The 23,082-nt window shown below is 37.8% G+C and overlaps 1 protein-coding gene and 1 long non-coding RNA gene across 12 annotated transcripts in view; one reads left to right on the forward strand and one right to left on the reverse strand.

Moving 5' to 3' along the window:
* The window catches only part of LOC134808141 (uncharacterized), a 562,219-nt gene extending 558,810 nt beyond the window's left edge, over positions 1 to 3,409 (forward strand). For all 4 annotated transcript variants that reach the window (XR_010150519.1, XR_010150522.1, XR_010150520.1 and 1 more), the window contains one exon: positions 3,324 to 3,409. This is a non-coding gene — a long non-coding RNA (uncharacterized LOC134808141). The remainder of the gene's footprint in view (positions 1 to 3,323) is intronic.
* Positions 1,943 to 23,082, reverse strand: part of OBI1 (ORC ubiquitin ligase 1) — a 44,183-nt gene continuing 23,043 nt past the window's right edge. For all 8 annotated transcript variants that reach the window (XM_063792244.1, XM_001142259.7, XM_063792247.1 and 5 more), the window contains 2 exons: positions 21,976 to 22,064; positions 1,943 to 4,771 (listed from right to left, as the gene is read on the reverse strand). In XM_063792244.1, coding sequence (XP_063648314.1) covers positions 3,229 to 4,771; positions 21,976 to 22,064 — 1,632 coding nt within the window. In that variant the 3' untranslated portion in view covers positions 1,943 to 3,228. The remainder of the gene's footprint in view (positions 4,772 to 21,975; positions 22,065 to 23,082) is intronic.

A 23,082-nucleotide genomic window follows, 5' to 3' on the forward strand; every position in this document is an offset into this window, starting at 1 on the left:
ACCCAGGCTGGAGTGCAGTGGTGCGATCTCGGCTCACTGCAACCTCCGCCTCCTGGGTTGGAGAGATTCTCCTGCCTCAGCTTCTCAAGTAGCTGAGGTTACAGGCGCCCACCACCACGCCCAGCTAATTTTTTGTATTTTTAGTAGAGATGGCATTTCACTGTGTTAACCAGGACGGTCTCGATCTCCTGACCTCGTGATCCGCCTGCCACGGCATCCCAAAATGCTGGGATTTCAGGCGTTGAGTCACTGTGCCTGGCACCCAGGCCATTTTTATAAGGGCACTAATCCCATTCAGAGAAAGCAAAGCCCTCATGACCTAATCACCTACCAAAGGCCCCACCTCTTAGTACTATTACCTTGGGTGTTACAACATGTGAATTTGGAGGAACACAGATTTAGATCATACCACCCCTAAATTTAACCTGTGACAGAAAAATTTTAATTTCTATATTTGAGTTTCTAACGTGTAGTCATATTATCAAAGACATTTAAAGTGCCAATAGCTCTGAATGTATCCATTAGCTTTAACATATCAGAAAAATGATTGGAAAATATGTAACATAAAACAAAATTCTGCTTTAAATTAGCTCTTTCTGGCTTTTTTTTTTTTTTTTTTTTTTTTGAGATGGAGTTTTGCTCCTGTTGCCCAGACTGGAGTGCAGTGGCATTATCTCGGCTCACCGCAACCTCCGCCTCCTGGGTTCAAGCAATTCTCCTGCGTCAGCCTCCCAAGTAACTAGGATTACAGTCATGTGCCACCATGCCTGGCTAATTTTGTATTTTTGGTAGATGGGGGTTTCTCTGTGTTGGTCAGGCTGGTCTCGAACTTCCGACCTCAGGTGATCCGCCCGCCTCCACCTCCCAAAGTGCTTGGATTATAGGCATGAGCCACAGCGCCGGCCTCTGGCTATTACTTCTATAAGTGGAGGACATGATTCTTCAAATTACAAATGTGAATTGTCACTTTTATGGTTTCATTGAATCCTCAGTCTATTATAACAAGGGTCGGCAAACTTTTTTGTAAAAGACCAGATAGTAAATATTTTAGATGTTGTAGGTAATATGTAAACAAATGAGTGTAACTGTGTTCAAGTAACTTTATTTAGAAACAATGAAATGTGACTTTAATATAATTTTCCTGTGTTATGCAACAATCTATGGATTTTTAAAAACCATCTACAACTGTAAATTCCATTTTTTGCTCACAGGCCTTTCAAGGGAGATTTTAAAAAAAGATTAAAATGCATAAAACTGAATTTTATGATTGGCCAGGTGTGGTGGCTCAGCACTTTTGGAGGCTGAGGCAGGAGGATCACTTGGGCCTGGGAATTCAGTACCAGCCTGGGCAACATAGTGAGACGCTGTCTCTGCAAAAACTAAAAAATCAGCCTGACATGGTGCATGCCTGTAGTCCCAGATCTGTGGGAGACTGAGTGGGGAGGATGGCTTGAGCCCAGCCCATCCGAGGCTGCAGTGGGCCATAACTGTACCACTGCACTCCAGCATGGGAAATAGCCGCAGACCAGATTTGGTTCATGGACCATAGTTTTTCAACGTATTATAAAATCAATTAAGAAATGGTAGTTTTTTGTAATCCCAGCACTTTGGGAAGCCAAGGAAGGAGAATCACCTGAGGTCAGGAGTTCGAGACCAACCTGGCCAACATGGCGAAACCCTGTCTCTATTAATAAAGTACAAAGATTAGCTGGGTGTGGTGGCAGGTGCCTGTAATCCCAGCTACTCAGGAGGCTGAGGCAGGAGAATTGCTTGAACCTGAGAGGCGGAGGTTGCAGTGAGCAGAGATCGTGCCACTGCACTCCAGCCTAGGCGACAAGATTGAGACTCCGTCTCAAAAAAAAAAAAAAAAAAAGTAGTTTTTCCTGGTCTTTATAGGCTAATTCAATATATGAGACAAAGAATCATCATCGACATCAAGGAACACAGTGCTTATGACATTCTTTATTCAATTCACATAGAAAAGCATGCAGTATTAATGTAAAACAGTACAATATTAATGTAAAATGTTCAGTGCACATTAAACAGCATACAAACCCATTTTTAAAGACCTATATAGGCATACCAAATACGTTTAGAACAATACACTTTTTCAGAGCCTAAATTAAAAATTGTGCTTACCTCTTACCTATCTTCACCCCCTCAACACTCTTCACAGGCAAGTTTTGTCCTACATAAAAGATATTCTATCAGCCAACTGAAACCTCTTTTTCTTAAGTATGGAAAACACAGCAAGCAAAAATGCTACCATGCATAGTTTCCACAAAGAACAGGAACATGCAAACAAGAAACATACTACTCAAAAGAAAACTCCCCTGGAATGCAAGTGGATCAAGAACTTGGCGATGAGCTCTTTCAAACCTGTTACATCTGGAACAATGAAGCTATGATGTTTTAGGTTCCTCTAAACCCAAGTGCTCCATGCCTTCCTTCCATAGTATGCTAAATTTCTGATTTTACACACATACACACACACACACAGAGGAGAAAATGTAAGCTACCTAACATAAAACAAATGTCTTCATATAGAAAATGTTTTCTTTCATACTAGCAGAACATTTTCACAAAACTGGACAAAACACAATGCTAAAAAATGCAAACATATACATAAAACCTAAAAAAAGAAAGTAAATCAATATTGGACTAAGGCTAGAGTGCTATTTCTCCATCATGGCCCTGCAGAAAAACTAGGCCATCACTAAACATAAATAAAAAGGGACAGGTAAAATAATTTCCACCCTGGGAAAAGCTTAAACTCAAGGGTCTTATTGAGCAGTGCATAGACAACACTAAAAGTTTTATTTAAGAAATCCAAGTTCTGAAGACAAGTGGGGCTTATCAACAGGCCACTAACAGTTAAATAACATTTTTTAAAAAACAATGTATATCCAACCGAGATACATATCAAATTCAGTAAAAAAACAAAACCAAAAACAAAACCAACCAACCAACCAACCCCAAAACAGAAAAATAACCTCCTCCCTAACTTCTCTGGTCACAAAGACTCCCAAATAAAAATGAAAAGAACAAAGTCTTTTCAAAATGAACAATAAGCATTCTGGGTACAGGTTAATCCACCATCCTGACTTGATACTTGACTAAAGATTATCAATTCCAATTTGTATAGAATTTTTATGAGGAAAAAAGGTAACTTTAACAACTTTTCTATTTCTCTCAGGACAAAACCACAAATGACACCTTTCTAATGAGTCAACTTTTAGTTGCTTTTGATGGGCTGGCATTGGAAAGGCTGCTCTGGATTTTTCTTTTTGTTGATTGATTCACATTTTTATTCCTCTTTTCAGGCACAAAGGAAGTAGACCAAGGAGACTGAAGGTGGTTATGAAGACTGTGCATCTCTGAGGACATCTTAAACAAAGATGACCCAAACCTTTGATCTTCAAATAGTCGATGTGAACTGCTTAACAAAATGCCCTGGGAAAACTCTGTCTGAAACAAGCAGCTTGGGGGTTTGATTTCATTAGTTACTGGACAAGAACTGGAATGGAGTGAAAAATCTTCATTCATTTCTTGGTCAGATGGAGAGAGGAGAAAAAAAGAAGTGGGTTTCCATTCACTTCCATTTTCTAACTGATCATTAGTTAGAGAACCTTTGGAAAGGTTTAGCTCAGTTTTTTCTTCCAACTTATCAGGTTCCTCAAGAAATTCACTGCCTTGAGATGACTTTGATAACCCATCCAAATCCAGTGACTTAAAACCGTTATTACAAGGGCTCTTGCTGTTGTCTGACTCTGACATCATTGAATCCAACTCAGAGATTTTGTCAAGGTAAGCAGCATCCATCGATGCTTCACTGGATGTTCTTGTCCGGTTCATTTCAAAAGAGCGAATAGAATTCAACCTTTTGGATAAACATAAGCCTGATTTCTCACTCAATTTTGAAGATATTTCTCCAACAGAATTTGCTATCGTGTTCCCCTCTGAACTTTCAAAATCTAAGTTTTGGGCATAGCTTGTGGAACAACAGTCCCAAAATCCTGTCTTTGGGGAAGAAAAACATTCTGATTTCTTTTCATTTTCACTTCTACTTATATCATCTTCTGAAGAATCTTTATTAGAAACATTTGAAGAATCACAAAAATCATCAAACACCAATTTTCTGAGATGGTTTGAGTGCTTTTTGGAACCTCCTGCTTGGACCACAGAGCTCTCTCTATTTTCTGGAGTACTGAGCTGAAGGCAACTAAGGGACAAAGGAGTACAAGGAGCTGGAAGATCATAAAGTTCTTCATCTTTGTAGGGTACACAGTCACTTGGTTTATTCCCCCATTCTCTTTCCAAATAAGTATCCATACTTGTATCTGTCACATCTAACATTACTTCTACCTGTTCTTGATATAGGTCTTTGTTCTTAGAACAGTTAAGGTCTGCTTTGCTGGTACTTTCCTGCCTTGCAGAACTGGTGTCACACAGTCTGCTGCTGGAAGGCTTTGCTAGGTGAGAAGAACTGGAGGTGGATGAGCCAGGCTGCTTTCTGGCACTATCGCCTTGATTCTTTGACGCCACATCCTCCTCACTGCCTTTGCTCCCTTTGCCATCTGCAGAAAGTGCTGTCTTGCAAATGGAATTCATAGCTTCTTTCTCTTCACTTGAATTTTTTAGCTGTGCAACTTGAGATTCCAGTTCCTCTATATACTTATCACTTCGTTCCAGGGCTTTCTTGAGGCGATTGGTTTCACGCTCATACTGTTCTACTTTGGACTGAAGAGCAGCAACTGCAAACCTTCCAAACCTACAAAGAATGGAAAGATAGTTAATCTTATAACTCAAGCTTTTTTCTTTTCAAGGTTTGAGAGTGCAAACTGTCCCAGGCTATTCTAATTTCACCTAACAGTGACATTTCAGACCACTCAATGAGTAGGGCAAATGCCAGATGTATATTTTCAAAAAATGGTTTCCCCACTTACATAATAATAAACATATGATAATAATAGCAAAACCTAATAGGATATTTTTGTGGTTAAATCAGATCTATGGTAGCAGAGAGGCAGAAATGTGCTGATGATTTCCCCTCGAAGAGCTGGCTGTATCAATTCAGCTCATATATGCATGAAGAGTTATCCCCTAAAACAATGGCAAAGATTTATGATAACATTTGAACAGTGGTCTACATCTTGAAATATTTACATTCAATCATTTTCCTATCATACAGCAGTGTTTTACAATACATTTCTTATACAATGTCACCTTGTCAAACATAAAATGACAATTTGAAATTCAGAAATCTTAGCAGTCCCAGGAGGGGTGGTTTTAAATACTTATTTGGGCCCTTTCGATTATAGCCACCCTTGATCTGAAGCTTTTCTGTGGCTTTTCAGAGCACTGGCCTTTAATTTATGTCAGCACTACTTATTTTTGGCATTTTACAGCTGTGTGGGACATCAATCTCATTTCTTTCAACTTTGAAATACGAAGTCAGTGCTTGTGATTCCAATATACTAGGCAAAAAAAAATTTTTTTTGTACACTTTCTGAAAGAGAACATTTTGGAGAGTGACTGAAAAAGAATTCCCTTATTCACAAAAAGTCTACTCCTTTTACACCGGGATTATCTTGCTGTTATTTCCACCAAGAATGAGTACTGTGTTAAGCTCAGGAAACAATTTTTGAGTACCTAGTATAGGTTAGGTGGTATATTTGGGGCTGGGAACACAAAAGATAAAAAAGACTGTCTAGCTCCAAGGGACGTAAAATATCTACCTTAAATTCAATCTTCTCACCAAAAATAAATTCTATCTTTCAGAAAACTTATGAGCCAATAAATAACATAAGCAATAAATAACATGAGCCAATAAATAACATAATCCCATGAAAAATACCTTATCTCCTCCAAAATTCTTTTCAAAGCCTATTCTTAATCATCTTTTTGATGATTTATATACTGGCCCATTTCTAAGAATTAAGGGATTGTCTGTTTGGAGGAAGCTATGAGAAGGTGACTTTCAAAAATTATTTTTATCTTTGGGTTTATCTTTTTCTTCCTTTTTTCCCCTAATTTGAAAAATAATTACAATTAAGAACATGTATTTAGTACTGAAAAAAAAAACTACAAAAAAAGCAGAAGCCAATAGCAATTGCCCCTCTTAGAATCAACCACAACATGTTTTCAACTCCCACTTAATGTCCATCACCTCCTAAACCACTAGCCCAATTCATTCCCCATCTCAACCCCTACATAATCCCTGCACTCTTATCACTGAAGGAAAAAGCAGAGGCAAAGGTAAATATAGAATCATAAAATCTCAAGATTAGAAAGGGCTTTAAAAGACATGATTGCTGAATATTTACTCACTGCAATTAACTGAACCCCCAGAGAGAGCACGCTCCCTTCAACTTCTAAAAAAACACAGCAAAAACCACAGGTGTAACAAAAACAAAAGCAACTATGATAACAAGCCTCCCCATTTTAAAGACAAAGTTTACTACTGTATTTGGTTAAATGAATGATGGGAATTTTTCTTCTTTGTTAAAAATGTTTTGGCTTATAAATGTAGTACCTCACAGAGTTGTAGTTCTGCAAGAGAACTTTTAAAAAGTGGGCAAAGACCTTTCAGTACATTAAGTACAAATGTTTGTTAGTTCTTGATTGTAACTACTCTGGCATAATCAAATAACCCACATTTTTAAATGGAAAAACTGTGTAGTATGTTTATTTAATGCAAATAAGCAAAAGTGACAGCCTTACATTTGCTTATCAAGATAAATTTTTTCAAGTAAAATTTTTTATAATAAAGGTATCTCCTCAGATAAAAAAATCAAATGACTTAAAGTCAAATAATGCTACTACATAGTAAGTCAGTTGCTACCAAAGGATATCTTTGGGAACTTAGAGGCCTACACACAGAAAGACTACTCAAAAATAAAGAATGCTTCCCAAAATATTACCAGCTTCTTGTTCCAGGGTTTTAGCTTGGAATTTCAAATATAGTATCATCTTAAGATACTGTATTTGCCTCTCTCTCTATATATATATATTTTTTAGAAATTATGTTTTTAAAAGAAGTAACATATGGTTTGGAGTTGAAGTCAATGAGAGCCCTAAACATAATTTTTGTGTTATTTCAGAGAGAAGTAACAAAGGCCAGTAGCAGATCACATATGAGAGGGACAAGCAAGCAGAAGTCACTGATGGAGTTAGGCTGTTTTCTAAAAGGCCACTGTCCCCAATTTCCTTAAGTTTCCTTTCAATACTCTATAAATCTATAATACTTTCAGTGATCAGGCCCTTCTCCCATGCTAATAAGGGACCTGTGCTGGTTGGCAGACTGACAGAAATGTATACTAAAAGCCATGCAACTGATCAATTAATCAATTCATGTAATTTATTTGCTTTCTTTCTCCCACGTTAGAATAGAAGCTCAAGGAGAGCAGGTAGTTTGTCTTATATTCACTGCCAGATTCCTAGAACAATTCCTGGTATACGGCACTTGCCTGTTGTGTATTTCTTGAATAAAAGTCGTTCTCTTACTTTAAGATACACTAGTGCCTTACACTGAGACAGGGTTGACACCACAGGATAAGCTAAAGGTCCTTGGCCTTCTTTTACATGTTAAGTATTATGACAGTCACTGTATTACTAAAGTAAACATGTTTTGTTTACTACATTTGACTGTTTACTTTATTTCACTGACACCCAGGAAAGCAACAGAGACTGACATATGTACAGTACAGCCTTTTTTGCTACAGGCTTGACATTCTATACTGCTCCACCCCAAAAAACTTCACCTTAGTAAGACTGCAAATAGATGAGACTTTTGACATGTGTCAGGAAATTTTCAGCTTATCCAAGATAACTATATTAAATTTGGCAAAGGGCAATTTACCTTATTATAGAGAAATAACAATTAGGGATAAGTATCTGATGCTATACTTCCATAGAAGAAGGACATGAGCTTATTTATCTTTGGGTTTTAATACTTTTGTATTCACACTAATTCTAGATATTTGGAGTATACAACACTAAATGAAGCTATGCCAAGGCAAGCCGGAGGGATTTCTAATATCATTTACCATACTTCCTCCTTTTCTTGAGCAAATTTCAAAATGGAGTATTTTTATAAACATTCCATTAGAGACCAAAAGGCTTTGATTTTCAAAGTAGCAGTGATGGCCAAAGGCTTCATTGTGCCAGAAAAAACACTGCAGAGCAGTTTGGGAGCTACAACTGATATCGGAACTGTATTCTGCCAGAATCTAACAGAAGCTTAAAGGATTTTTCAGCTTGCAATATTAACTGATACATACATTCTGGATGAGAGAAAAGGATGCCAGTTCCCCTTGTCCAAATAGCTCTAAGAGATACAAGATCATTTCTGTCCCTAGTAAAAGAGAAATGGAAGTCCTATTGGTATGACCTTTGAGGTGGTATAACTAAACTAAAGAGCATCTCTAACAACAAAAAGTTCCTAAGACCATATTTTCTCATAGTCTATCACACAGAAAAACAGGACATGTTTGAAGAAAACAAATGTGGTAAAAGAATACCACACCTGAGTACCAAAAAACTAATAAGCTCTAGTGCTACGCTACTATCCTTGAGCAATTCACTTTGCCTTTCTGGTTCTCAATGGCAATTCCAACAAAATGGGTAAATGCAGCAAGCCCAGTGGGTGGCCAAGACTGCCAAAATTCAGAAATGCCTTCTTGAGGAGGAACAAGGGGGACATTGGGGAAGTCAGTCCACTTGCCTCATCAAACTTTGATTTTATATGTTTTCCTCACTTGGTAGCTGAGGTAATGAAACAAAGCGAAAGCTATCTTTGGACCTGGACCAGCTTTTGTGGTGTGGCCTGACAGGTTTTCAGTGTTGATATCCTTGCTTTATATGGTTCCAATATGCACAAATTTCAGTTACCATGGTTTAATTTACAAGTCACCCAACAACATGGTTCAAATTTCAGTTACCACACCATTATTAATGAGTAACTGCATGAAGTAAAACCTTCACTTCTAGCTTTTCAGTTCAAAAAACACTACATAAATAATAGACGTGCTTCATGATCAGTGACCCATCAAGTCACTTCTTTCAAGGTCAGTCAGTGATTAGTCACTGTGCATTTACCTGTTTTTCAGTTAACATACAGACAGCAAAGTGTGCAGCTGGGCTGCTCCTTGTCTCCCAGTAAAAAACCCGCATGACATTTCACAAAAACAGTTAATAAAACAACAGAACTGGTCAACAAAGATGAAGGTGTAACAAAGAAATAAACAATGATAACACTGGAAGTGAAATTGAAATCAAATGTAAATGTAGTTATGGAAGAAATCACTGACTGTGGGAATATTACAACAATGTCAGTCCATTCAAGAAATTCTAGATATGCCAGAAGCACTTTGTAGGGGCAAACTTATTGACATGGATGAGAAAAGTGGTGGTGAAAAGGATGAAGATGTCTAGAGAAAATGACAGGGTGACAAAACACTTCGCACTAAAGCAATGTGGAGCTCTTTCACGATATTGAGAGCAAAGGATAAAATGCTGGAAGTTGATGCAAACTTAGGAGTGTGAAAATTCATCAAGGTATCAGAAATGATGCTAGCTTCATATCATAAATTATATGAGAAGGGAAGCACTATTCAAATTATTCTCCAGAAGTTTTTCACAAAAAACCCACGAATTCTCAATATTTCTCATGTTTCAAATTGTACTGCATAAATATCAATGTACTAAATATTACTTTTACTGTTCTTGCCTATCCATATACATATGTAATTGACAATAAGAGTTAAATGTTTTGACAAAGTTGCTAAAGGTCATCGAACAACTGTGATTTTTCCCATTAATTACTAAGACTGCTTTGGTCCATGGCTCATGCCTGTAATTCCAATGCTTTGGGAGGTGAGGCAGGAGGATGGCTTCAGCTCAGCAGTTCAAGACCAGCCTAGGCGACATAATGAGATCATGTCTCTCCAAAAAAAAAAAATATGTCAGGCACAGAAGCATGCGCCTGTAGTCCCAACTACTCAGGAGGCTGAAGCTGGAGGATCGCTTGAGCCTGGGAAATCAAGGCTGCAAGTGGGCTTCATAAAGTAATGGTTGATATGGGACAAAACCAAATAAATTTATGTGTCTCAAATATTTTTCTTTAAAGAACTGCCACTTAATCTGAGAAAGAATGATCCATTCATAGAATGGATTTTATTGTGGACTTGCCTGTCTACATAGCCATAGTAGCTTCTCATTTCCTGAATTTCAGAAATATTAGGAAAGTATCTTTTCTATTTTAAACACAGGGAGCTAAGGTTTCAGAGAGAAGAGCTTTCCATTTGCCCTTTCCTTTCTTAATTATATCTCCCAACACACAATCTACCAGTTTCAGATTCTCTGAGTTTCCTAACTCCTCTTTTTGATTACACTTAATAAGTGAGTAGCCTTAACAGGAGCTCTATAGAAATCTGAGTTTTGACAGAAGTGGGAAGAAAAATGAAAAGGTCCTGGTACTGGTATCTATCTCGTGTACATGTGTGCAGGGTGGGTGGGGCACAATTTAGGAAAAGCGGACAGGGAGGACCAGAGCTGTAGGAAACCCAAAACTGTGTTAGGTGGTGGGGGAGAAGGTTCAAAGCCTCTGGCATCTCTTTTCTCTCACCTGCTTCCTATGGATCACTTGTGCATTACCCATCCTTGTATATGTTTTGGGAGGGTAGAGAGGAAACATTCTGTCTTTAAACTACTAGGGAAGTTTTGGGAAGCAACCCATACATTTATACTGTTGCTGAGCTATATAATTTGCCAATGTTTCCTCAAGAGAGTTTTCTCTTTTTAAAATTAAGCTGTCAGTTACAAAACTGCTACATTCCTAGAAATTTGTTAATCATAAAAGTACTATCTATGGTCAATCCTAGTCACACGCGTTGGTTCCACAAAAATGTTAAATGAGATATACTGAAAGAGAACATTTAAAAAAAAAAAAAAAAAGGAAAGTGAACTTTTGGCTGGAATTTACCGAAAGTAAGTGTCTTTAACATTGCATAACTGACTACTATTGACAATGATGATGACAAAAAGAAAAGCAGCTGCCACAATTCATTAAGTGTTTACTTGGCATCAAGCACAGTGCTATATGCTTGATATATATTATCTCATTTAATTCTCATATCAACTTTATGAAGCAAGATCCATTATTCTTATTTTAAAAATGAGAAATGAGAAGCTTAAAAGGGGCTTAGCAGCAGGAATAGGATTTGAATCCAAGTCCTTCTGAACCCATACACCATGTTTGAAATCGTATTAAATTCTTGAACATAAGGCCCTTCTTAAATAATATCAGCACCTATTTATATTTCATATCAAAATGTAGACTAGATTTTTCTAGGCAAAATGTGTATACAGAGTCAATGAACTAGGATTCTTGTGCTATTTATTGGTACATATATTGGCTAATAGAAACACAGAGGAAATACAAAAATTGTAGGAAGACATATAGTATGTATGCACAAATTCAGTAAACATTTATCAAACCACCACCATATTTTAGGCATAAATCCAGTAATATTTTGAAATTTTAAAAGATCATTTATTAAAGTGGCCTTGCATGAAAGTACAGCATTGACAGACCACCCTGGTAAATGCCAACCCAAATATTTAACCAGAGATATAAAGACTAAGTTTGAAACAGAGCTGAAAGCATAATACTTAAATGTGCTATGTATAGAAAGTATGTATGATAAACTTGCCTGGTTCATGCACAATCAGCAGGTATCTTCAACTACAAGTAAAAGATGTTTTTTATATGAAATGAGAAAAACTAAATGCAAAATTTTAAGGCCTAAACATCACATGGGTTATTTCTCAGGGTATAATTAAGAGAAATAAAAAAATACAAGCTACGTTATGTTGCATCTTAGTTTTATCACAAAACAGAAAGTGTTCCAATATTTGCAAGAATAAAAAATGCCAGAATTTCACCCTTAAAGACAAAGTTGATAAAGACAGGGGAACAAGACAAAGAATTATGCCCTTGCAGTAATTCCTTATCCCTCCATCTTCTAAAAGTACCATTTAAAAATCAAAGTAGAGTTTGCTTTTCAAGTTTTCAAATGAAGAGCAGGGTTAATAATTAATAGCTTATATTATTAACACTATATTATTCATTTATTTTTGAGACAGGATCTCATCCTGTCACCCAGACTGGAGGACTGGAGTACAGTGGCATGATCACGGCTCACTGCAGAACAAAATTTTAAAGGAAATTCTTTGTGTGTTTATCTTATTAAACCAACTATGCATTTGTAGTTAAAAAACTGTGGTGAAAATTCTAGCTGAGATGCCTTAGAAATTAATAAAAATGACCTGAGTGTTGAACAGCATATGTGAACTGAAGAGGAACAGACAGCTCCCTTTTGTGGTAAACCTCTAAGGGCTGACCCACATAGTATTGGGTCAGCAGGTGGATAAGGAGAAATACAGAACTAAACTGTGTTCCATGCTGGCCAATTTCACCCTACTTGCTTCTATGGCAATTGGAACATGGTCTCTGGCCTTCTGTTTGGAAACTGCAACTAGTTAGCCTCCATTTCCAAGGTTTCTTTCCTTCTCTCTGGGCAGTACACTGGGCAAAGTTGCTCAAAACAGGATGCCTAACTCTAAGTACTACTTTCTCTGCATTGCCTGTGAGGACAGACTACTCTTTTTACTGTGGAATAAATTCTATTCTATTTGACAAATATATCTCATTTTGATTCCATGCAGAAATGCCCTCATTTTCTCCCCTCTGCTCCCTTCAACCAACCAAGATCAGCCTTGAAATTTGCAGGACATTAACAGGGATCCTAATCTGTCATGGAAAGGAGAGAACATTAAGACATGCTATTTCATATCTTTTTATTTCTAAGAGAAATTAAAGGACTTACATCTTTTCCCAAAATAAAATAACCTTAACAACAAAATCTCAATACTGTAAAAGAGTGCAACTACTGTTGAGTGATAAAAAATATACTTAAAAATCTCTGGATTAGTGTCTACCTGTCTATACATTTTCCACCTTAACTAAATTATCTCTTATTCTCTCTCAGCATGAAACAAAATCTAAAAGAAAACGAAACAAAACAAAAAACTGATCTAGATACCCTGTAATTATTACTCAGATGACAATTATTGAGGACTAATGTGTGCTCAGGGGCTATGAAGAAGGAAAACAAAGGAAGTAGAAGTGATAATTCCTCTTCTCAAACAGTTCATAATCTCTCTGACAACCTTACTGCTTAGTCATTAGCATGCACTGCCGCCTCCCCAAGTACCTTATCAATACAATAAAGACAAACTGACAGAAAACTGCAGTACCTGTCTATCCCCAATTAAGTGAATATCCAGAGAAGGGTCCCTCAGGCAGCCAAGGGGCCTGAGCACAACTGGCTGTCACAGTCTGGCCCCAGGGTATCATCAGGCTCCCCTGACAGTCTACAAGTTCCCCTTCCGGGAAAACCAAAGGCATAGCAGAATCAGTCATTGGATCAGGCTAGGGTCAAATACTAGGAAATCACCACATTTGTCAGAGAAGAATCGTGATAAACAAAAAAGGCCAGAATAGGTCAAGAAGGGACAACAGCAAGAGCCAGCCAGACCAGCGGTGTTGATGAGGAACAAAAAGGTTAGAGCATTACTAGCACATCTTGAGACATAGTTTAGAAAGAGCAGACCTGTGAAATGGAACTAACTGCACAGCTCAGAGTCAGCATGGAGACAGGTAAAGGAAGGAAAATCTGGTTCAAGTAAATAGATGCAGACAAGAAACTCAAGACTATAGCCAGGCAAGTCCCTACTATCACCTCCTCTGTTTCTCTTTCTAACTCTGAATCTCTGGCATAACTTCAAGAGGAAAGCTTCCAGAAATCCTTTGCTCTAATGTGGAGAAAGTTCCAGGAATCTCTGATTTCCTGTTCTCTTACATCCTTTGTACTTTAAGCTTCAAGTATTAAAGTATAAGGACTCTTTCCTTCTGTAAGACTCCATAAAAGGAAGATACACACACATATATACGTATTTTGTACAAATACACAAATGTGCATTTAAAAAATATGTCTTGGTGCCAAGGAGCTGCCAGATTAACTGGGTACGACAGTCATGGAAATGATCAACATACAACACGATCATTAAAACAACAGGGTAGAAGAAGAGTAATCAAAAGTACAAGAGGAAAATGCTACCTCTGTCTAGGAAAATTAGGGAGGGCCTCACATATAAACCAACAACTGGGCTAGATCTCAAAGGACAGACAGGGATTAACCAGGAAGAATAAAAACAAGAGAAGCTAATGTGGAGAACCAGGGAAAATACCGTATGATGAATGTGGGCCCAATGAGAAATTCAGCATAGCCAGAGCAGAGCACAAGAAGCGAGGGGCTAGAGAAGAGGCAAGGATATTAAACTGAAGTTATATAGTAAAGACCCTTTTATACTAGACCAAGAATATTGGGGCCAGGCGTGGTGGCTCACACCTGTAATCCCAGACTTTGGGAGGCCGAGGCAGGAGGATCATGAGGTCAGGAGATCGAGACCATCCTGGCTAACACAGTGAAACCCCATCTCTATTAAAAATACAAAAAATTAGCCGGGCATGGTGGCGGGCGCCTGTAGTCCCAGCTACTCAGGAGGCTGAGGCAGGACAATAGCATGAACCCAGGGGGCAGAGCTTGCAGTGAACTGAGATGGTGCCACTGCACTCCAGCCTGGGTGACAGCACAGGAAAGAAAGGTAAGCAGTAGAAAGGCTGTTACAACAGGCTAGGCAAGAAATAATATGGATCTAAACTAGTGAAAATGAGAAGATGGATTACAGAGGCATTTTAAAAAGGTAGGCTATAGAGAACATACTAAAGTACTAAAGTCATTAAGAAGGACAGGAACAAAGCGGATCTTTTGCATGGGATGGGGGATTATGAATATGATTTTTTAGACATACACATCCCCCATCCCACCTCTACCTGTTTTATTTATTCTAAAAAAAAAAAAAAAAGGATACATGTGCAGAACATTCAGGTTTATTACATAGGTATACGTGTGCCATGGTGGTTTGCTGCACCTACTGACCCATCCTCTAAATTCCCTCCCCTCAGCCCCCACCCCCTAACAGGCCCTGGTGCGTGCTGTTCCCTTCTCTGTGTCCATGTGCTCTCAATGTTCAATTTCCACTTATAAGTGAGAACATGTGATGTTTAGTTTTCCGTTCCTGTGCTAGTTTGCTTAGGATAATGGCTTCCAATTTCACCCATGTTCCTCCAAAGGACATGATCTCATTCCTTTTTATGGCTGCATAGCATTCCATGCTGTATATGTACCACATTTTCTTTACCCAGTCTATCACTGATGGTCATCTGGGTTGGCTCCATGTCTTTGCTATTGTAAATAGTTCTGCAATAAACATATGCAAGCATGTATCTTTATAGAAGATTTATATTATTTTGTCTTCCTATTCTTTATACGACACATCATGTCAAGGTAATAGATTTCCTTTAATCCTCATAATAACGCACCCTCATTTTATGTTAAAAAAAGACTTCGAGGTTAATTTATCCAATGTTATTTACTTGTTTATTCATTCAATTATTCAAAAAATATTTATCAGGTATCTTCAGATACTGGGGGCTTTGGAAATGAAGGGGATAGGCAGCAAGGAGCTTAGAGTTTAAAATGGAGCTTAGAGTTTAGAATGGAGGAGACAGACAACAAACAGGTCACGCAATTAAATGAACAAGATAATTTCAGACAGTGATAATGGCTGTGAAGACAATACTATAATATTAATTGCTAACTATGGACTCTGTTAAAAGGGTATTTTAAGTTTCATTTAACTCTTACTATTACTTACAAGATAGGTAGTACTATTAACCCTACTGCACAGAAGACAAAAACTGAGATACAGAAAGGTTAAATATCTTTGTATAAATCACAGAGCTAGTAAGTAGGCAAGATTAGTGTTCGGTCATATGGAGTCTGGCTCCAAGGTTTGTGTTCACAATCACCATGCTCTACTGTTTTACCCAACCATGATTTTATTATTATGGTCTTCTGTTAAGGCAGTAGAAGGTGCTGAGCGAAAGGGCTGCTTTAGATTGAATGATCAGAAAAGGCTTCCCTTCATCTGAGGATTGAAGGAGACAGCCATGTAAAGATCTGCAAGGAGAGTATTCTAAGCAAAGGAAATAAACACAGCATGTTTTAGAAACAAAGTCTAGTAGAACTGGAGTAGGATGAGATGCAGGAGTTAAGAATTAGACGAAGAAGAGGTGGCAGATGCAGACTAGACAGTGAAGAGTCTGGATTTTATTCTAGGAAAACACTGAATAGTTTTAAGCAGGAGATTTAAATAATTTGATATGTACTTTATTAAAAGACAGTTTTGAGTATGGTGAAAAATGAATTGGGTAGGGAAAGGACGGACAAAATGGAAGAAGGGAAATTTGAATCCAGGAAGTCTGATTCCAGAGTTAAGCTCTTAACCACCATGCTCTGTGGTTAAGTTGAGGTATAGAATCTCTGGTAAAGGCACAAAAAAGATAGATGAAAACATGAACCTGCAGTTCAGGAGAGAATGTGAGGTCAAAGATTTTGATTTTGTTTTGTAACCTCTGACACATAGGCAGACAATTATTAAAGCCCTAAGCTAACTGATTTTAAATTTCATTTCTGATGGCTCAAAAAATACAAATAGAGCAAAAAAGGAAGCAAGCCCAGGTCACAATCAATGAAGTCTATTCCTTCCTCTTCAGAACACTTCTTTTCATATATTAATAACAGAAAATATTACTTACTGCCCAGAGTATCTAGAGCCTTTATCCTCCCCCAAAAGGAGCTGAGGCATTGCTGAAGACTTGTCCATAATGACAAGCCTTGGGGTTGCTGTACAGTAAAATGAACTGCACTCAGGGAGACATTATCAAACCCATAGATCTCACTAAAGACACAATGACAGAACACATAACATTCCTGCATACATATTTACAGAAAGAAAAGCCATTAATTCAATTATAACCAAGTTTGATATAAATGACCTAATAGTATATCCCATACTATTAAGGTGAGTTAGTAGCTGAGGACAAAAATACCTGCTCTACTAAATCCTCATAATAGTTGGTGACATAGCATGATCCCTGCCTCAAGTGGCTAGAGAAAAAAAAAGTGGCACAACTGAGTAGTACCACGATATGTGGCTACTACTACTGGAGAAAAAGGACTGGGGCTGAAGGGACCGCTTAGTACTCCTAACAGCACATGCTGTTTTCTCTCACTCAGAATGCCTTTCTCCTCCCTGAAATCTCCATCCTTCAAAGCTGGGCTTAAGTTCTTCTTGATAAAGATCTTCCTTATCCCTGCAACCTAACCATCATTCTCTGAACCCATACTGCTGTCTCTATTATTTGGCTTAGTATCTGTTAAGCATTTGTTTCATATATTTTCATGTCATGCCTTCATTAACTACTTTTCTGGAAGCAGGGACCATGTTTTGCTGGGGTTTTTTTCCTTAATATAAAAACTTCTAACCATTCACAGAAGTAGGGAGAACATAATAAACTCCCATTTACTCATAACACATATTCAACAATTATCAAGATTTTTGTCTTATTTCCTTTGTATGTATATCCTTTGCCTTTTGCCAAAGTATTCTATAGTTCATGTTTTAGGATGCATTTCCAAAAGAAAATATGGTGCCATAGACTAAATGTTTGTGTCCCCCATAAATTCTTATGTTGAAACCTAATCCCTAAAGTGATGGTATTGGGGGCAGGGCCAATAGGAGGTGATGGTATAATATCTAAAGGTAAGGGCTTCTGGGGCCTATAGGTCAAAAGGTTCAAGCCCTCATAAGTGAGATTAATGCCCTTAAAAAGATGTCCCACAAAGCTCCTTTGTCCTTTCTGCCATGCGAGGATACAGCAAAAAGACACAGCTGTCTATGAAGCAGGAAGTGGGCCTCACTAGACCAGCTGGCACCTTGATCTTGGACTTCTAAGCCTCCAGAACTGTAAGAAATAAATTTCTGTTGCTTATAAGCCAATCAGTTTAGGGTATTTTGTTATAGCAGCCCAAAAGGACTAACATAAATGGTGTTTTCTTAAGTAATCATGATACCTAAACAAAATTAAGAGTGACTCCTTGCTATTATTTCATTTAATACTTGCTTCATATTCAAATTTACCCAGCTGCCTCTAAAATGTCTTTCAACAGTTTGTTACTAATCAGTATGCTAACAAGTCCACATTGCATTTGGTTATTATGTTTCATAGTTCTTTTTTACTGTAAAGCAGCACCCTCCCTCAATGACTTAATGAAGAAACCTAGTCATTTTTCCTATTGAGTATCCCACATTCTGGATTTGTCTGTATGTTTCCTCAGTCATAGGAGTTATGCTTTTTTCATTCATTTACTCAATAGATACGTAGTAGGAGCAGCATGGGAGCCAGAATCCTATAAAATGCAGTGGTTGCAATAGTGACTACATATTATAGCCCTTGCTCAAACAGAACAAAGTCATAAAACAATTACACAAAGTGTTAATTATTAGCAGTTGTGACATTTGCTAAGGGAAAGTACAAGTAATAAGAAATCACAGCAAGGGAACCCAACCTTCTTTAGGGGTCAGAGAGAGTATTTATTTTGTTCAAAGCATCTAGCACAATGTTAAGTATGAAAAAATTCATTATTTCTGGGTTGGCAAGTGGAGTAAGTCTTCTTCACATATTACTCTTGTAAACTTAAAGGTCATACCACCACCCCTTGAGCTCTGAAGATCAAATCCGAATCTCTTAGGAGTCCAAGTTAGGGGAAACTGAAGGGCCAAACAGGTGGTTTCCTCCAGGTGAAATAAATTCAGAAGCATAATAAGGATTCAGAAAGTGGCTAAATAAAGCCAAAGGAAAAGACTGCATTTTCTGGACCACGAGTTTGGATATTAGGACAAATGAATTTTTGGCAAGGAACAGGATGAATATTATTGAAACCTAGAAGAACATGCTTAGTAGGCTATCTGCCACATTGCTCAAGAAGGCTTATAAGTTAAAATTGAGGAAGGAAAAATGTCCAGGTACACTATAGCAGAGGAGACAAATGATAACCAACACCTTCATTTAAAAAGATTATGGTATTGTTTTTAAAAGATTGTATGTAAAATATATTCGTTTTTATACAATACCATGTTCTTGAGACCAGTGTAAATCTCCTTTGATCGTACCAGATTTTAGTCAAGTTTTTGGAAAATAGCATGGTATCTGTTGGAGCATCTTAGAAAGAAATATGTTCTGTGATGGACTGAGCCATGTCCTCACTCTCCCCTCCAAATTCGTATGTTGAAGCCCTGACCTCTAATGTGTCTGTATTTGGAGAAAAGATCTTTAGGAAGCAATTAAGGCTAAATGAGGTCATTAGGTGTTCCTTTAAGAGGAAAAGAGACCAGATTTCTCTCTCTCCCCCAACCATATAAAGACATAAGAAGAAAGTAACCATCTGCAAGCCAGGAAGAGAACCCATATCACAACCCGACCCTGCCAAATTCTGATGTGGAACTTCTAGCCTCCAAAACTGTGGGAAAACAAATCTGTTGTTCAAGCCACTCGCCTATAACATTTTGTTATGACAATCTGAGCTAATACACCTTCCTAATATTTTTCCCTCTCTAGTGTCTAAACTTTAAAGCTCACTCTTCTGTATGATTTGTAGAATACTTCTGCTCAACTTGTAGGATACATTGGAGACTAAGGCCAAGTGTATAAAAAAGTATACCCTGACACCTAACCAAGCTGAAAAGAGAAAAATAGTTAGTCAGGGCATTTTCTAAACCAAGGGATTAAAATGGAATGGGTGATTTTTATTTGCTTGCATTTATTTGTGAACTCTTGAAATGTCTTATTCTTTTCCACACAAATAGGAGCTCTCCTCAGGTGAACCAGATCTGGGTATTTTCAGCTGTGGTCAGCTTCTCTCTGAATCCCACTAGGGTTTGGTGATGCAGAGTAAACAAGGCCATAAATCAAATGCAATGCATTTAATACCTCAATGCATTGCAAATTGATCTGGAATACGGTTTTCAGCTCAAATCGCTTTTCAAGTGAACTTCCCCTGAAGGGAACCAATGGAAGTTAAAGATGGAAAAATCCTAAAGTTATATTGGATTCAGATGTGCAGCTCCTTTTCTGAGAGCAGACAGAGGCCAAGTTTCCTCAGGTGAGATTCTTCAGTTCTTTATCCAGTTTGAGCCATGGATATTTTAAAACACACATCCTTGTGGCTGGCATTAAATGTGAAAGCTGGTGGGCAAGTTTTCAAGAAATAAGAGCTACAAACAAAATAGCTTTCGTTCCATTCAGCATGCTGTGGGAAACGGCTAATGGACAAGCATTACTGTGACTGGCAAGGCAAGCTGCCAATAAATGATAGGCGTAGAGATTCAAACCACTACATAACAGTAACACTTCCTAAGCTTATTTCACTAATTTGTCAAAGTAGGACATTATCTGAAGTGAAAGAAAAACGGGGTTGGAGAGCACAGGGGAAGAAACTATTTAAACATAAAAGCCATGCTTTTTTCTCATTGGTTAGTTATCTCTGCCTCCAGTAATTATGGTTAGCTTCTGCCATTTCCTGATACCACATCTGGTTTTACCAAGGGCAACATTTCCTCCTTTTCAAATGACAAGCAGAGAGCTATTTCTGGTAGGATAAATTTCCACTGTTTGCTTATTCCTGCATTGTCTTTTTCCATTAGAAAGAAATGAAGTCCAGTGGTTGGATGGGAAGAAAGTGTGGCGTTCTCATGTGCCATCCCTCAGAGAGGTTGCTGGACATTGGGGGCCATATTGTCTTCTCATTTGTCATCTTTTTTTTCTAGAAAAAGAAGAATCTTAAGTGCTGTCTGCGATCTTTTCTCCATTTGCAACCCTTAAATCCCAACTCTTTCTTAAAATATTGAACAGACAAACTGTTAAGCAGTCCAATGCTTGCAAATTCTTATCTTCTGGAATGGAATAAAAACTACTCCATAAGGGAAAAATAAGTTTACTTAATTGTATAGTTTTAAATCAGCAAAAAATTCAATGAACAATGTCCTAAATTCTATTTCAGATAGGCTTTTTTTTTAGTGTAATGGTTAAGAGCACAGACTCTGGGGCTGGGCTATCTAAGGTCAAATGCTATTTCTTTTTGTTGTTTTTGAGACAGAGTCTCGCTCTGTCATCCAGGCTGGAGTGCAGTGGCGTGATCTCGGCCCAATGCAACCTCTGCCTCCCGGACTCAAGTGATTCTCCTGCCTCAGCCTCCCGAGTAGCTGGGATTACAGGTGCCCAACACCACGCACAGCTAATTTTTTTGTATTTTTAGTAGAGACGGGGTTCTGCCATGTTGCCCAGGCTGGTCTCGAACTCCTGACCTCAGGCAATCTGCCCAACTCTGCCTCCCAAAGTGCTGGGATTACAAGCATGAGCCACCGCGCCCCCTGGTCAAATGCTATTTCTAACACTTCCACTTGTGAAGATTTAGGTAAATTAATTTAAACTCTTTATGCCTCCATTTTCTCATCTGAAAATAGAGAATAATAATAGTTCTTCATTACAGGTTGTTGTATCTTGCAAAGAGAAAGAACTATATGAACATTAACTATTACTAAGACTATCTAAGAAAATAGCTAAAGGGCATTACCTTAATCTCACTACTATGTTAGTGCTATTAAACAGTTATATGTAAAACCAAGTCAATGCTCACTTGTGTTAGGTCACATTATTCACCAGATAAGAAAAAAGTACAGGCATAAAATTCTTTCTTTAAAATTAGCCTTAACCGAGACTAAAATTTTACCAACAACACGAAGTATAAACTTGACTTTTAAAGGCAAGACATTCTACCTAAATCTACATGATTAAATGAAGAGTCAAACAAAAAACAAACCCTCACAGCAGCCTAGTCTAAAATATTGACATAATCTGAAGCATTGCTCTGGGAGCAAAATACATACTTTTGAGGAGATCTGTTATCAACTTCAGCCTTCAGTCGTAAATTCTCCCTCACCAGACCACCATTTTCCAATTTCAATTTTTTATTTGCCTAAAATAACAAATTGAAAATAAGTAAGCAAAAGCTACCATAAAAGTGCCTTGTAAAAATTACAACATGAGCCATCCGTATTTTTTAGAGTGATAATATCAGAAAACTGAATAGTAGAACATGGCCTTCAGAAACTTAAAATCACTACTGGGAATGACTTCAGAAACTGAATACTACTGAGCATTTTAAAACCATATTCCCCAAGCACTTTGCAAATCTCCTGTCCAGGGAAATAAACAAAACTATGTTAGTTAGCTTAGAGTCATTAAGGGACCATACTAATGGCAAATGTATGTGTGATTTTTTTTCTTTTTCACATAACTGAATATTCTAGGCAAGGTAACATTATACCACATGCAATATCGGCAAACTAATGCTGAAGAGTTAATTCTTGAACTTTGAAATTGATTTCTGGGGTGCTGTTTAAAAATTTTTTTCTAGTGATAACAAATCTAATATGATTTAACCACTTGATTTTTTCTCTTCAAAAAGGCTTTTCCAACGTTCTGGCTCACAACTTCTAGGGCCCTCAAAATTGGATCTATCTATCTATCTATCTATTTATCTATATTTTTTGAAAGAGTCTTGCTCAGTTGCCCAGGCTGGAGTGTAGTGGTGTGATCTTGGCTCACTGCAACCTCCACCTCCAGGGTTCAGGTGATTCTCCTGTCTCAGCCTCCCGAAGAGCTGGGACTACAGGCATGTGCCACCATGCCCAGCTAATTTTTGTATTTTAAGTAGAGACGGAGTTTTGCCACAGTGGCCAGGCTGGTCTTGAACTTTTGGCCTCAAGTGATCCACCTGCCCCAGCCTCACAAAGTGTTAGGATTACAGGTATGAGCCACTTGCCAGGCCCGGATCAGTATTTTCTAATAAATTCTATGAATTGTTCTTCGATTTAAAAAAAAAATCCTTCCAAGTATGATTTTCTTTCTTGAATTGTATAACACCTAAAAATTACCTAACAGGACACCAATTGCTAGAAAATCTAGAGGCTCAACACTGATTCTGGACACAC

Source organism: Pan troglodytes, chromosome 14 (genome assembly GCF_028858775.2).
Source record: "Pan troglodytes isolate AG18354 chromosome 14, NHGRI_mPanTro3-v2.0_pri, whole genome shotgun sequence".
Lineage (NCBI taxonomy): Eukaryota > Metazoa > Chordata > Mammalia > Primates > Hominidae > Pan > Pan troglodytes.